Consider the following 16830-nt stretch of genomic DNA (forward strand, 5'->3'; position numbering starts at 1 on the left):
GCTTTAATTTATTTTATCAATTTAATTGGTCGAAATTTTTGAAACATGTGGCAACTTTCTATTTTTTATGTTTTAGGCCATCCGGAGTTTACAGCGAACAAATAAAAAAAAATATATATATCAGACCGTTTTCGCGTTTTTACCTGCCGAACAAACGAACTTAACATTTTTATATGTGTACTCGTATCTAAATTTGCGGAGAGAGCTTTTACGAAGTGGTCGCCTATATATCAGTCACCACGCAAAATATATTCTGCGGGACAAGTTTTTAAGGCTCTCAATAGATTTTGGATATGGGCGCGCACAAGGCAGAAATTCTCCCTTTTTGCCTTTATTAAATAATCGTACAGATTTTCTAAGCTTTCTATGGGCTAATCATCACTGTAGGATGTGCAGGTTGTGTTGTGCAGCGAGAGGGAGAGATTTCATTTGATATGTCCACTGCATATGCTTTTTTAAAGCCTTTTGCAAATTGTTATATGGATTCTCGCAGACCAAAAGCTCTATTTGATCGTCGCTAATTCAAAATTAAAGTTTTAAATAGACGTGGCACAGAGAAAAAGCTCTCTCTCTGACCAATCCGGGTGCATAAAAAATTCTTTGGCCATCACTGCCTTGAAGGTATGGAGAAATCATTTGATTAAATTGCATTTTATATTTCTCAACTTTTTATAAAACTCAACCCCCGCTAGTAAATCTTGACTCAAAAAAGGTGGCGATTAGCTTTATTATTTCCTTCTCAGCATCTTATAGGTAGAGTATTATTGGGCTATACCCGTCAAAACCAAACATAGCCTATTCGAGGAACTTTCTAAAGCTTTATATCGGTAATGGGCAAAAGTCGGAGGCGTGCAGAGCATTTTTTAAGCTTTTTAAATATGTATTTTTTTAGTAGTCGCAAACAAAATGTTTTCCGCGGGAGGAGCTTTTAAAGCATCCAATAGATTTTATATAAACGCCCGCAATGTAAAAGCTCCCTGGTCCTCGCTGTTTTATAGTGACCTCTACAGAGTCAAAGCGCTCATTGCTCATTACTGCTCTGCGTTGTTTAAATTTTGTATGGAAGTGAGCAGTATAAAAGCTCTCTCTGATCGTTTTGGGCTATAAAAGATAGCTTGTTCGCAAAGTTCCGCTTAGTATTCCTAAATAATCATGCGTTCTGTCTCTTCATTTTGTAATACTTAGCTTTTGGCATCTCCTTAGCATTTCATGGTGGACACTATACGATTTTCTTTATTTAACATCGCCTCTTTACTGAGGTACGTGGAAGAGTCTGCCTCATTTTTAACATTACTTAGATCAGCGATGGGCACAGGGAGCTTTCACTCTACACGCACCTACACAAAATGTATAGGAAGCTTAAAAGAGCTTTGACCGCGGGCAAGGCAGTGCCCATCACGGACTTAGATCGATTTGCAACTACGAACCATATTGTAGAATATCGATTCCCAGAAGCCTATTTTTTTAGTATATTACACAAACGTAAACATATTTCTCTTTAAGTTTAATTTTTTGCATCCAGAACAGACTGGGTGTGAAAATTCGGTACATTCGTACGCCATTTGTACACCGTTGACTCCAACCTAAAACCCAGAATTGCGGTACGTGTTTTTTACTGCCTGTTAACCTGTCTAACTTTGTAATTATGAGAATTTCTTCCTAATTCTATAAGTCCTGAATAAAAGCACTGCTTTTAGGTATGGTATTTGCCGTATCTGAAGGTACTTAGGAAAATGCTGGAAAAATGTATGCATTTTTGTTGTTTTATGACTTTTTCTTAAGCAAAATGCATAGTCTTGGATAATAATTAAAGTTTTATTAATTTTGTTTTTTCCGCTCAGTCAAGTGTAGTGCGCAACACATAATTTTTCTTTCGTCAATGCAGCTTGATTGATGTGGGGGCGGCAATAATGGTGGCAGCGCATCAAGTGCTGTTGACACAAATCATAGACTGGCAGTATGCCACAGACACATATGGACTAACACGCATTACACACGTGTATACATTCATACATACTTATTAAAACCATTTACAATATGTACGAGTATTGTCTGCAAATATAAAAAAAATGAAGTAGACATGCATACATAAATATGTATGTAGGGATGGATGTGAAAGGGTGTGGGTATGTACGTTTGCATATGAATATGTGGGTGATAGCAGAATAATAATTGTGAGCTCCATATGGGGCGACTGAATTGCGTAAGGCGGAGTTTGTAGCAATTTTTCAACAAAGTCTAAGAAGATGTGAATGCGCTTTTACTACTATGTACTACTATAGACTACACATCCATAGATATCGTCAGACATACATACATGCATATGTATGCACACTTGTCTGCTGAGTGCCACTATTGATGGGGTTAATTGAAAAAATTTATTATGTCATTAGGTCACATGAACACAATGCTGTGAAATTAAGGTTGATGGTGAAATTAAACAAAAAAATATTCACAATAAGCTCACAGTCAGTGAGTATATAAAATGTCAATAAGGTTTTACTATAGTGTATGGATATAGAAATGGATTTTCGCTGTTTATTGAAAATGGAAAATGCATTCTCAGCCTTAACCGTTTGCTTACAAGGCAAAATAACTCATCAAATACACAATTGTCGACTTGACTGACAGGCGTTTTGCCCTTTGCACTGGCTTTCATATCGACCTAATTTTGGCAAACAATTGCCTGTATGAAAATGTTATCGGAAATCGATATTTAAATTGGAAATAGCAAATGGAAATTGTAATTATTTTTATACTTTATTCTGCTTGCAGTCATTTACTTGGCTTTGTTGGAATTTCGCTTGCTCTGTATACTGATTGAATACTGAATATTCTATTAAAGAGCAAAATAAGGCAAAAACCTAATGAATTGGGATTTTTTGGGTTAGATTTAGAAGCGTTGGAACAGCTGGTCAAAGTAAAAATTTTATGGAATTTTTGCGATTAAAAAAAAATCGAAACTCAGATACCAAACCCAAAGTTTTTTTTTGTTTTTTAAGTTCGTGACTGTTTAGATTTTGTGCGTAGAACAAAATAAAGCGGTGTCAATGGTGTTGATATTTAAAGACAACCTTAATGTGTTTGTATCATTTGTTTCATACATTTTTTTTAATAGAAACATATCTGAGCGCTATTCAATGTCCAGCTAAAAAATTTGGATATTTGGTATATGCTCGAAGAATTGTTTTGGAATATTTTTTAAGAGAAAATTTTCAGCACAACGCCAAAATTTTTTTTTACAAATATGTGACCATATTTTTACCAAAAATTCGAAAAATTTATAACAAGATTAGGTCATATATTTTAATAAACTTTTGAGTAGAATACATTCTTTTTATAAATTAATGCAAACTTAAAATTGCACATTTTTGGTATAATTCAAAATTCAAAACAGTTTCGTGCATACATCTTTTATAACATAATTTTAGAATGGTAATTTTAGCACAAATTTCCAACAAATTTTAAAAATGTTGCAAAACATAATTTTATAAGGCCGTAACTAGTAACGTATTGAATTCGAAACTTTTACACTTTTTTTTAGCAAACAACTAAAAAGTTGTCAGACTCTTTCAAACTAGAAAATCTAGATTTAAAAAAAATTTTTAGAATATAATTTTACTTGAAGTTTAGTAAAAAAATTTAAAAAGTTAAAAAAGACATTTTATAACATAACTAGAGGTAAATTTATAATCATTTCAAAATCATAATTTAAAAAGATTTGTAAATTCTAAGCTAAAATTTCAACATTAAAACTTACATAATTTCAAGTCATTTTAAAAAAAAATTTCGAATATTTTAACTTTATTTTTTCCTTTGGAATCGAATTAACATGTTTTCGAAATTATTTTAGAACTTTAAATGCGTATTAGAGTTTTGTATTCAAGTCAAATAAATTTAAAATTTTTTTAGAGGATTATATTAGCAAGAAGTTTTGGAAGTACATACTTTAAAGCATAATTTCAGAAGGAGAATTTATGGTGTCGCTTTCAAGAAGATTTAAACAAACTTTTGGAACATAATTTGAATTGAAACTTATTAGTACTAAATCCAGAAAATTTTATAATAATTTAGGAAGCATAGTTTTACATGGAACTTTTAGTACATATATAACTCAAATGTTGTTCAACTTTTAGTTAAATGTTAATCATAAAAACATATTTTTGAAAATAATTTTTTTTATCGAATTCACCAAGTTTTTGCAAGCATTGATGAATATCAATGAATATCAATAATGTGGAAAATTTTTAGTATCTATAAAATTCAGCAATTTATCACAAACCTCTTAGAACAAAATTTTATTGAAGATATTTTAGTGCAAAGTTGAAAATGTGTTTTGCAAATATGAACACATTTTAAGACATAACTTTAGAATGAGATTTTACGTTAAAAATCTTAATAGTGAAAACTTTTGAATTAGAAAGAACTACATAGCACTAAATTCAGAAAATTGTATAATCATTTTGGAAGCATAACTTTACAAGAAATTTTTAGTGCCTAGTTGACAAAGTTGTTTGGAGTATTAAATTTTATAACTTAATTTCTATTATTTTTGAAAAATTTAGAACATATGTTTTTTTTTTTAATAATTATTAATTAGCCTACGCAGACTTTGCGCAACCAAATTTTAGTACAGAAGTTTTTGTACAAAGTTTAAAAAGTTTTTGCAATTATATTTTCTACTCATAACTTCAGCTAAGGTCTTTTTAGTAAAATTTTCAGCATGATTTCAAAAACTGTTGAAATTATTTTAAATAATAAATTTTTTGTACGAATTTACTTCTATTGGTACTTCTATTAACATTTTTAAGTACATAATTAAATTTAAATTTTTGTGGTTTGTGGCCATCTAATAATTTAAAACAAATACTTCTCTAGAGCTGGAGGACATTTCTACGAAATATTTTGTTGAAAAACAAACCGTAATTTATTATTCCATGCACCCAATCTAATTGTTGGTGTCTTTTAATTTCAGTCAGTCTGAGTTTTAGCAAGTTTGATTTAATCTACCTGTGACTTTAAGTGCATTTTATTTCTAGTACATTGGGATTTTTTTCTCCATTTGATTCTTAGTACATTAATATAATACCAAGCATTTTGATTTTTAGTACCTGTGATTTTTGGTACATTTTATGTTTGGTGGATTAATTTATTTAATGTTTAGCAAATAAACCTTTAGAGGTTTTTGGGGCTCTAGTATATTGGCGTGTCTAAATTTTACCATTTTTAACTTCATTACCAACAATTTTTAGTAAACGATTATTAGTACACTTTATTTGTATACATAGACTTGATTTTTAGATTATTTCAGTTTTCGACAGTTTACTTTTTTAGTACTTATGTGTTCTTTTACTAGTCATGAATATTTGTCAGTTAGGTTTTTAGTAAAGATTTAATTTTTAGTGGATTTACTTTCGAGTTAATTTCATTTCATCAAATGTGTTTTAGATTTGTTAGTGTAATTGAGCATAAAACACTACTAAAAGTTTTTGTAAATTTTGAATTTTAGTGCCTATCTACGATTTTTAGTACATACATAAGGTTTCAAGCATATATATTTAATTTTTAGTTGATTTGATTTATTACCAAATTTAATTTTTTGTAAATATTTAGTAATTTTATTATACGAATTTTGCCTCATCTTTTTCAGTCACTGAGCGCCGCAATCGGACGCAATCTCCCATAAATACATCCACATCCACACACATACTACCACCCGCCCCCACGCAACCACACCAACATGTCCGCGGCCACCACATACACGCGCCTCCGAAATTTGGGACCCAGTTCCAGCAACAAAATGGCGCCCAACACAACAATGTTTTTCGACAAAAAACCCACTAACGAAGCCACATACACACTGAAACTTGGCGGTGCGCAGCTAAATGGCCCAGGAAATGGCAAAAGTTGTGGCGGCGGCGGTTCGCACAGTGTTGGCTCCAGTGAATCTTCAGATCCATTAGAATCAGATTGCAGTGAGGAGACCGAAGAGGAGGAGGTACCTAAACACGTGCTGGATGATGAGGCGCGACGACAAGCGCGCAAAAATAATGATATACACGAAGAGGAGGATGATGAAGCGGAAGAAGAGGATGATGATGGTGAAGAGCTCGATGAAGAGGATGACGATCCCGAAGAGGAGGAAGAGGATGATCCCGATGAGGTGGATGATGGAAATGAGACTGACGATGAGGGTGATGATGATGATGAGACAGATGACAGCAGCAGCGTCGAAACGGCGAAAGGTGTGCGAAAATATCATCTGGATGATTTTCAAATAATCAAGACTGTGGGTGAGTAAACGCAGACTAATTATAACTAATATTTATAGTTTACACGTACATATCTATGTATATGATTTGCACGCTTCCCTACATCTGTCGCTGCTTGCTGCTCGCTCGCATGCTGAGCTAATGTTTATTGGAGCCGGCAGGCAGCAAGCAACAAATACAATTAGAATTGTGAAAATTGCCCGTATGATTCATTTTAAGCGAAAAATCAGAGAAAATAATTAGCTTATTTATGTTCACGATCGTGCGCTGATTGGGTGTATCTTCTAATAAGCAACAAAAAGGCGTTTGCGTTTTGTTTTTGTTCTCTCCTTTCTTGTTTATACATATAAATTGCGTAGGTGGCGTGTGTTGAACTCTTTGAATGTACATTAGTGTGGTCCAAAAATGCACGTGAAAAAGTAAAGTCGGAATTTTTATGCTCTCAGCCCCAGGGATTTTTCTATACCGAAAAAATAGACCCTTATTTTATTATTTTGAAATCAAAATATATTTAGAGGTCGCTCAAGCGCCCAAAGTTCTCCATGTATTTTATATAGGGGAAAAAACAACTTTTCGTAGAAATGGTATAGAATAGTCAAAAATCAATATTTTTCCACCAGTGAACTCTGCTTATCTGCAGGAGATTCCCAATAATATTACCCAATTGTTTATATAACCAATTTTTCATCGCAACTATAGTTTATAGGTCCACCAAAAACCCACAAAACCCCGAAAAATGCAATGGGGCGACCAATAAAAAATCGTTAGTACTAAAAAATGGTTAAATAAACACTTGCGTCTTATTATTGAAAGTCTTCTGAAGAGACCAAAGTTTTCCGATCGCAAAATATTGACTTTCAAGAAATCTATACCATTTGTACGAAAAAATTTATTTTTGCCATATAAAAATAAATGGAAAATTTTGAGCGCTGTTTGCGACCTCTAAATAGTTTTTGATTTCGAAATAAAGAAATAGGGGTATCCTTTTTTCGATATAGAACAATCGTAGGGGGTGAGAGCAATACAATTCCGACTTTACTGTTTTTAGACCACCCTAATGTGCATACGTATGTATGTATCTTCAAACGATGAATGATCGCCCTAAACTCAAAACATGACTCATGATAGCGATCGTTTGGAAGTTAATTAGAAACTTATTCTGGCTATAGAAGTTGGCTGCTAAGTTGGAGGAAATCGCGAAAGTTCGCTTTGAAAATCACGATTGATCGGGCTGTTGTTAAACAAACTAATTGAATCTTTAATTTGTTTAAACACTGAGCGACCGCTTTGCAAATTTGACCATTCCTTGTAATTGTTTTACAATAAAAAGCGAAAAAGCTTAATTGATTACAGGATTCTAATAATTATATTGAGAAAGAAAATCCGAGTATTTTTTGCTTCTTAATATTTAGAAATTCATTAATATAAGCGTCAAAAATTTTAATGTATCGTTCAAATTAAAGATTCTAGAAATCTCGAAAAGTATCGAATAAAGTATGAAAAGTCACAAGAAATACCGATAGGGACCTAAAAATCCTGCAGAGTCTCAACCAGTCCCAAATTGTGAAGAGTTCCCATCGAAAATTCCAAAGAAATCCTGAATGTCCCCGGAAAAATCCCGAAGGTTCCCAAAAATCCTAAAGTGTTTCAAAGAATCCCCAAAAAATCCTAGAAGGTACCTAAAAATCCTGAAGAGCTTCAAATAGTCCGAAGAAACACCCGGAGAGTCCAAACACTCCGAAAATTACATAAAAAAATTTTTAGGATTGCCAAAGAGTTCTGAGAAGATCCCAAAAATTTCCGGATGGTGCTAAGAAATCGCTAAACCTTCCAAAGGGTACCGAGAAAACGCCACAAGTTACCAAATCTGGAAAGGTATCTAAAAAGTACTAAGAACTTCGAAAAAGTCCCAAGAAAATCCCGGAGGGTCCCAAAAAATCCAACCAAAAGCTTAACAAAACAGCAATGAAAATTTCTAGATATCTCCAAATACATAGAATAAAAATATAAAATATCTATTCCCGAAGTTGAAAAGACCCTAAGGATACGTTCACACAGGAATCGAGGACGAGCCTGGCTAAGCTACATGTATGGAAGTATTCATATATGCTGCTTTTACAGAGGCGTTTTTGAGCTGAAAGCAAAGCTTTTTTTGATTTTAGCCGATTCCATGAAAAAATCTGTACACTTCTTCGTTTAGTGTGAAAACCAGCAGCTTCGTTTCGTTCTACCTTGCTTCACTTGGCGCCGCTCGGCGTTCTGAGTGAATGCTCCCTCACGCTCACGTAAGCTGGATAGCTTAGATGAAGATATGCTGAATTTATCCCATACCAGCTGTAAGAGTTCGTTTAAAGGAGAACTTTAACTATACCTCATGGATTCCAATTGTGTTAGTTTTTAACAGCTCCTTAGACCGCTTTCGATCTATCCATGGCTAGAAGGACTTAGCGACCTTGCATTTAAAGGTTTCCTCAAAGTGCAATTTAAGTTGACTAGGCGCCGATTTTTCAAATAGCAGACCAATTGTAGTCAGCGGCCCACCTACAGTCTCTTTATCTGGCGAAAACTCTGCAATAGTGCCCTCTCTTTCCAGTTCATCGACCTTACAGTTCTCGGTAATAGGCTGGAACTCATATGAACTTCATCACCTTCTTCATCACCTCTGCGCTATCTCTCCTACACTTCTGTGCTTTTGATCAGCTCACTTCAGTTTTTTTTTCACCAAAGTGAGCTGGAAAATATTTATGCTTCGACAGAACTTCTTTTGCTGATGTTTGCCTAGCGATGTTTTGGAATTTTTGGGATATACAACACTGATAATGCAGCCGGAGCTGAAAAAACGAAGATCCTAAAACAAAACACAAAAATGCTATAAAGAAATGTAAATAAAACCAAAATTAACAAAAAACAAAAGACAAAAAGCCAAAACGTGCCCAAACATTAGCATTGCAATTAATTTCGTTGTTTTTGCACACTTTTCATAGTATATCTCCGCGCTCCTTTGCATCTTTGTCCTTAGGCTTTAAGTTTTTCGCATGCTCTTGTTTTCATTCGCAAAAACTTCGTATAAATATTTGTAGAGAAATCCATGTTTGCATACAAATTTCAATACAAAATGATGCAAATATTTACAAATGCACATTTGTATACAGTAGTCTACACTAAACAGATTTGTACATATATGTTTGAATGGACAGCTATAGTGAGGCGCTTGTTCAGACTGTCTAGCTGGCTAGATAGCGACACGTCTCAATGGCTAACTGCCCGAATGGTGGCGGCGCAATATCCGCAGCAGCAGCCTCTGTGGTGTGATTATGTAAATAGAATTACGTTAGTATGTAATGATAGTTTGACCGTCACATAGCCAGTCACGTAGTCAGCCACTTGGGCACTGACCTATTGCTGGTGATGTGAGCTCATGGACTTATTTTAAAATAAGTAGTGGACCAGGTACAAGTTTTTTGTAAAAGAAATGGTTTTTTTTTGCTCACAACTATTTACTAGAAAAATGCAATATTGGTGATTACTAAACTCCCCAATTCTAATTCCATTAATAAGGCGTGTTAGTCTTCGTATCGGACTCTAAAAGGAGTTGCAGTGGGGCTTTTGCTGCGGTGCCACAATAAACATAGGAGTCGTCTGCACTGATCCCCAAGGTGTTCATATGGGACCGTATCCCGGACCTGTTATAAATCTCAGGGTTGCCTTTTGGAAGATGATTAGTTCCCTAGATGTCTTCGAGTTGTAAGTCGTCGTGTTTTTCTAATGTGCTCTTCCAGCTGATGTACTTCTGCTCTTAGCTCTTCTCTGATCGTATGAGGTTCCACTGTGTGGAAGCGTTCTGGCCCCATTGGTCGAGTAGCTACTGCTTCTCTTGCTAGTCTTTCAGCCTCTTCGTTGTGAAGCGATGGGTCGTGTTTCTAGCAGTTTGTAGACCAGAAAATATTTTAATTAAATCATGGCTCTTTCTAAGTTCCGTATGGGAGCTTTTCTCAGTTTCCTGGGTGCTTTAGTTTATGACGTATCATGAATTCGTCAAGTTTGCGAAGGAATTCACACTCAGTGATTTTTTCAGTGTATTTCTGTAACCATGGTTTTTAGGCATCCTGTTTGATTTGAGACTTAGCATAGCTAGATTTAAACTGATCGAAATAAAATGTCTGTGCGGCTTATTTTGCATTTCTGATTTGCTGATAGCAAACATCTGAGCTTGATATATAATGCAGACGTTATTTAGCTAAATTTGGTAATTTTCCCACCCGACTCCTGGTAGGCAAGATATGATGGTCATATCTTGCATTTGTTGGAATCGAGTTTATTGACATTCTCTAAGATTTTTGTTGATGTACTACGTCGACTCGTGCTGGATCCGTGGGCTAGAGACTATAATTTTTGGCTTCCGACAAAGTAGATCAGCCTCAAGCTATTGGAAAAGGATTGCTTATAAGGCCCAATAGCTTGCGAAAAGGATCAACTTGGCGTTGAAGCCGCTCAGTGCAAGTTAATATCGTGTCCCGGACAGCGCTCATAAGCGCATTCCATGCGCTAATAGAAAGCATCGTGAAAAGCCATGCCTGATACGAATTATGGAAAATTGCTCACCGACCATGAGGATGTCTATAACAAATCCGATACCAAATTTGAGCTCCTTGTCGTGGCTGCTTTATTAGACATCGCTATGCGTCCAATGCACTTTCTGGATGGCGCTGGTCTGAACATTTTATAGCCCTCGCCTCGTCTCTTATGGCATCGTCCGAGGCATCCGATTCGTTTTCATTGGAAACCGCTTTTACGTAGCTGGTCCTAAGCGTAATACAAAACAAAACTATGTGTAGCTTTTCATATGATAGGCGGTTTACTGTCTACAAGACAAGGTGGCCAACGCTGCGGGCGTGAATAGGCCTTTATAAATAATATACATATTGGATGTAGGAGCGGGACTATTAAAACTTTGCCATTTTCTAACGTAACCAAAAGGTTTCATATGGATTGGAACCAGCATTTAGTAGGCCCACACTTCTGTAACAGGCATACTTAGAAAGACTTCTACAAGCATAGTGACTTTTATAGCGCCAGCTATCCTAGCGATTGTTCAGTTCAGTTGCATCTGAATGTAGATCATTCAAATAATCATTTTCAATAAACACTTTTTACACAGCTAGTTATCAGCTATAGTCAGCGCTTCGCAACGTAACCTAACGCAGCCTTACCTATGGGTCAATCCCTTCAAATCGATCAATTTTTGGAATCGACCACACTTGATTTGTTTGAAATTTGGTCAGAACTTTGATTTTATCATATAACGAAAATAAATTTTTTATTTCGAAATTTATGCAAAATACTTAATTTCACAATTCCAGAAATATATTAAAATTCGAAAAAATCGTAAAAGCAAAAACTTTTAAATGTCTTTTACTAAATTTTGTTTATCAAATGCCTCCAACTGATCTTAAACAATCCTGAAATTATCAAGAAGTTGTTTTTTATTTAAATATATAAATTTTGAACTTTGAAACGTTTTTTTCCAAACTATAAATAAAATTATGTTAACCAATTTTTATTTAATTTGAATTTGTTTTTAACATAGTTTTTAATATTTTTTCACAGTTTAACAACTTTTATACCTTTTAAAAAACAACTTTTTGAAAATTTCAGGATAGTATATAAAAAAGAATTTAGTCAAATATGTATATAAGTTTTTTTGCTTTTACTATTTTTTAAACTTCAAAATTCTGTATTTTTATATTTTTAATATAGCCCCAAATATCATCTTTAAAACAAGACCAGAACCATCTTCGTAATTTCGATGGTTTTTGAGGTATAAAAAATGCAATCTTTGTAGTTTCAATAGTTTTTGAGGTATTAAAAACTGCAAAATCCGTAAAATATTGAAATTTCAACCTTTCGAAAAAAAATCTTTTTTTGGGAAGAACTATGCTATATGATGATACTAAACAGAATCAAAAATGGTTGATGCCAAATATTGATTAATTTGACATGGATTGACCCCTTATACTTTCCACTAATCCAAAGTAGAGCTCCCTGAGCTACAGTGACCTAAATATTTGGAAAGCTTCAATACTTCATCGGCTTTTCATTGCACTTTCATCCGCATTTTATGGCTCATTCACACAAATGCACTCATATGTAAGTAAGTACCCTGCAGGGAGTGACGTTAGCTTATACCTAACTTTAGTCTGTTTACGCGAACACTAGTGCTAACTATTAACTGTGTATTTTGTTCGAAAAAGGCTAACTACTTTTGTGGAGCGATGGCCGCAAAAAAGTCAGACCTGGATACCTCTGCATTACATGTCAACTAACTTGTAACTAACCACTTTTGGACATAAAATATCAATAAGAAAAACAAAATATTTTTTTTGTTCTTTTACTTTTTTATTTACTTATTTATTTACTTTATTTTATTACATTTCATATTTGTTTACATATTCTGCTCTGGGTGGCCCCATATTCGAACACCGTCAGACATAACTTCAAAATGATAGTATAAAATTTCGATCTTCCTTTTATTTGTCCTGAATATGAAAAAGAATCTGCGAAGTTCAGAAAAAAAGTGTATTGAAAGTAATTTTTGTATGAGGATATTTAATAGAAACTTGTAAAGAAAACCAACTCCCGATTGCGTCTGCATGACTCCTGCACGACTTTACAATTCACTTTAAGTGGTTTTGTCATAGCTAATTAAAAGTGAGGTATTAATCGAAATCTCGCGAAAAAGCTAACTATAAGTTGGTTAGTTTTAACAATTGATAATTTTTCACTGCAGGGTATATACTGGTATGTGTGCCTTCATTCACTTGTGAAATATTCCCATTAAGATTGCTAGTTAAACACTTTTAATTAACTCGCATGCAGCTGAGAGCTCATCCAATACACAACGTTCGAAAAATGCCAACATTTGTCGCCTCATTTAAGTCTGGCATAAATACTAAAAGCAAAAACAAAGCAAAAAAGCATTTGAAGCAGATGAAGCAAATTTACTATAAAATGCAATCAGTGAGACAGATAATTTTAATAGACCACAGATGACAATTGTGCGAATGCGAATGCAACTTGAGGCAAAATTTATAGCTGCTGTTGTTGTTGTTGTTGCTGTTGCTGTTATTGTTGCTGTTGCTGTTATTGTTGCTGTTGCTGTTATTGTTGCTCTTGTTGCTGTCGATGTTTTTGTTAGCTAAGCGCCTGCTTTCGCGGCTCGTTAGAAAAGACAATCGCACATAAATAAACATGAGTAAAGCGGGGATGAGTAAAGTGGAAAGGAATTGGAAGGAGGTAAGCAGCGCGCTGGGAAATGCAGCAGACAGGCGTTCAATCAGTTGGGCGCACACATAAGTATATACGCTTTTAGTGTATAAACGAATCTTGCAAAGCATCGTCAGCTGCCTGCTGATATCAACCTGTAACACCACGAAATCCCGCTTGCGGGTAAAGTGATATCTACTCGTACATTACATATCCGTACATCTTTGTAGTTACATGCAACCAGCGAAGAAGTGGCAGAACTACCAATACTAGGCTCTTTAGTTGCTTATTGGTCTTTCCGGCCATCCACGGCCCACCACGTATGTAGTTTCCACTGTTTGCACTTTCTCTAAGTGCGCAAAAGTATTTTATTTGTAGCCATTAAAAGACCTGATCGAGTGCAAGTTTACCATTAGCGGCGCCGCGTATGCGGACGAACCAACAAAATATTTCATTTAGTATTTCTTCTACGGGTATTATTGCTATGACGAAGAGACGATTGGCTGCTTGGCTAACTGACTGGCTAGGCAGCTGAGTTGTTATTAATAGTGTAGGCATCGCATTATTATTGTTGCTGTTGTAGTCACAGCTGTAATTGCACTCAAGCGTTGCATTATTATTGTGACTATATTTAATGTGTTTTTGGGCTTAGTTGACAAAGCCAAAAGCTGAAAATGGCTAATTATGTGCAATAGAAGTGACAATATGAAGCGCTTAGGCGGTCTGATTGTGAGCTGGCGGCTTCTGATGCGGCAAAACATAAACAGTGATGTGTTTTAAGACGTACATCTTACTTATGTATGTAATACTATGTATGTATGGATATGCTGGTATGTTCATATATGAAAGCTTTAAAATATAAATTGGACGCACATTTTTGGTAACTCGAAATCTAGATATAATCTTTAGTAATCTAAAATCTGGGCATAAATGTTTAGCTATTCAAAAATGAGACATATTATTTTCGTATGAAGAAACTCGAAATACATTCTTTGCAATTTCAACCATTATAATTTTTATTCAATGCGAAAATTTGAAATAATTCTTTTTTAAGCTTTTGCAAAAACTCCAGTAAAGTTTCCAGTTTTTAAACGATTAAAAATGTAACAAATTTTCCTGTTGACCAATTATTTATGTCAAATTTTTTAGCTTCCAAAAAATTATGTCATGTTTTTTTAAACAAAAAAATAAGCCTATTTTATTTATGTTCCTTTATTTAATGTCTCTTGTTACTTATGTTCCTTTTTGAATCACCAAAAATTTATGTCCAGTTCGAAGTTTTTCAAAAAAAGAAAACAAAAAATAAGTCAACTAAAAAAAATAAGACAAATTATCACATTACCAATTAATTTTGTCTAGTTTTCAAAAGATGAAATATTTAAGTCCATTTTTGCAGCGAGCAAAAATGTATATTCACTTGTGAGCTACTAAAACTTCATCTAATTCTTAAATTTACAAAAAATTATGACAGGTATTCAAATGACAAAAATGCTCAATTTTTAAATAACTAAAATTGATGACCACTCTTTAAATGTCCATAAGTTTATGTATTGTTTTTATATGATCAAACAATTATATTAAATTCTCGAACGAATAATAATTTATGTCCAATTTTTTAATGACCAAAAATTTACGTTGAATTTCCAAAAAATTACTGCAAGTTCTTAAAATAAAAAAAATTCCGCTTTAAAACTGTTAAAAATTTATGTCCAAGATTCAAATGTCTAATTTATGCTAATGTTGTGTTTTAAATGACCAAGGGCCGGTTCACTTTTCAAATAACTAAAAATTAGTTTTAAGCAACGAATAGAGATTTATGTCCAACTTTTAAATTACCAAAAATTTATGTTCAGTTTTTAAATAACCACAAAACCGTATGTCTTGTTTTTCAATTATAGAAAAATTCAAAATCAAAATTCATTGTATCAATATTTATTTATGTCCAAATTTTAAATTACGAAAAATGCACGCCCAATTTTCAAAGTTCCAAAAAAATTCTTTCCCACACACAGCGTTAAGCTTCTAGTATAAAAAATGGAAGATTTAAAAGTTACCAGAAGTGTATGTTCAGTTTATATATGATCGAAAAATTATGTTTTTTTAATTACCAAAACATTTTAAACTTTTTTTAATTGCCATAAATTATGTTGAGATTTCAAATAACTAACTTATGTCCAGTTTCAAAGACTTGACATAAATATTTTTTCGCACATTTCTAGTTTGCACAAAAATTGCAAAACAAATCGTAAAAGTTATAATTTTTCCTCGAATTGTGCGGTTTACATAAGAATGAAACATAAATAAAAATACCAAACAAATGAAATTTTTGAAAATGTTGAAAACAACAACAAGGCTGTTAAAAATTGTAAAGAAATATGCATATGTATGTACATATTTATATATAAACATATGTATGCATGTATTTAGGTTTGTAAAGGAAATCCCCTAAAAATTAACTCGAAAATTCCAAAACATTGCAGTCTCCAACCTAGGAGAAGAGAAAAAGTCAGCGCAAGGGAGTGAGGATTCCATGGCAAAACATAAATATTGACTGTGGCGAATTTTGTTGAAAACTTTCGGATATGTACATACATACATACATAAATATTCACCAAAAAATTGTTTTGTTAATACTCAATTGTTTATGAAAATATATTTGATTCCTGAACATGACATACAATTTTACTTCCTTTTTTTTGGGGCGAACATGATCATGCTATTAAATCATGATCTGTCTGCGTGCTCATATGAGTAATTTTTAGCATTTGAGGGGATGATAAAACTTAAGAAATAAAAACCGGTGTAGATCCATAGTCAGATTATGCCAAGTAAACAAAACGTGTCTGGGTTAAAGCGGTCATATTCAGTTTGCTCATGCTGATCTGGTTAAAACATTTGCATATTCTGCTTCTGCACAAATGATAAGAGCACTTTTTAATTAGAATCTTATCAGAAATAATAAAACGCTACCTGAGAATTTGAAGAAGATATAAAAGTTAAATTAATATAATATTTTGCAATATAAAAACTAGATTGTTCACAAGCTACAATGAGATAGTGATCCGGGTCAATGGTTGGCCCTCGAATCTTACATATGTACGTACATATAAAGCACTACAGTCTTGTGTTCTGTCTATTATAAGATGTTCGATTTGGTTTATAATCATTCGATCTAGAGTCAGCCACACTACCTGGTTTATTCTTTTATGCTGAAGTCTAGTGCTGGCGAAGACGGTCAGCGTCAGTCCGTTAACGGATGCCAAATTTTCGACGCTGGAACCAAATAGCCCTCACT

General features: G+C 33.7%; 1 protein-coding gene across 1 annotated transcript in view; it reads left to right on the forward strand.

The window, feature by feature from the left end:
- Positions 1-16830, forward strand: part of LOC118738905 (cAMP-dependent protein kinase catalytic subunit 3-like) — a gene marked incomplete at its 3' end in the record, with an annotated part of 51907 nt that overhangs the window by 10847 nt on the left and 24230 nt on the right. Inside the window, 1 exon segment of the mRNA XM_036469951.1 lies at positions 5651-6293. Within this exon segment, the coding sequence (XP_036325844.1) occupies positions 5741-6293 (553 nt within the window).

The sequence above is a fragment of the Rhagoletis pomonella genome, unplaced genomic scaffold, assembly GCF_013731165.1.
Source record: "Rhagoletis pomonella isolate Grant_MI unplaced genomic scaffold, Rhpom_1.0 Rhpom_scaffold_00005, whole genome shotgun sequence".
In the NCBI taxonomy this organism is placed as follows: domain Eukaryota; kingdom Metazoa; phylum Arthropoda; class Insecta; order Diptera; family Tephritidae; genus Rhagoletis; species Rhagoletis pomonella.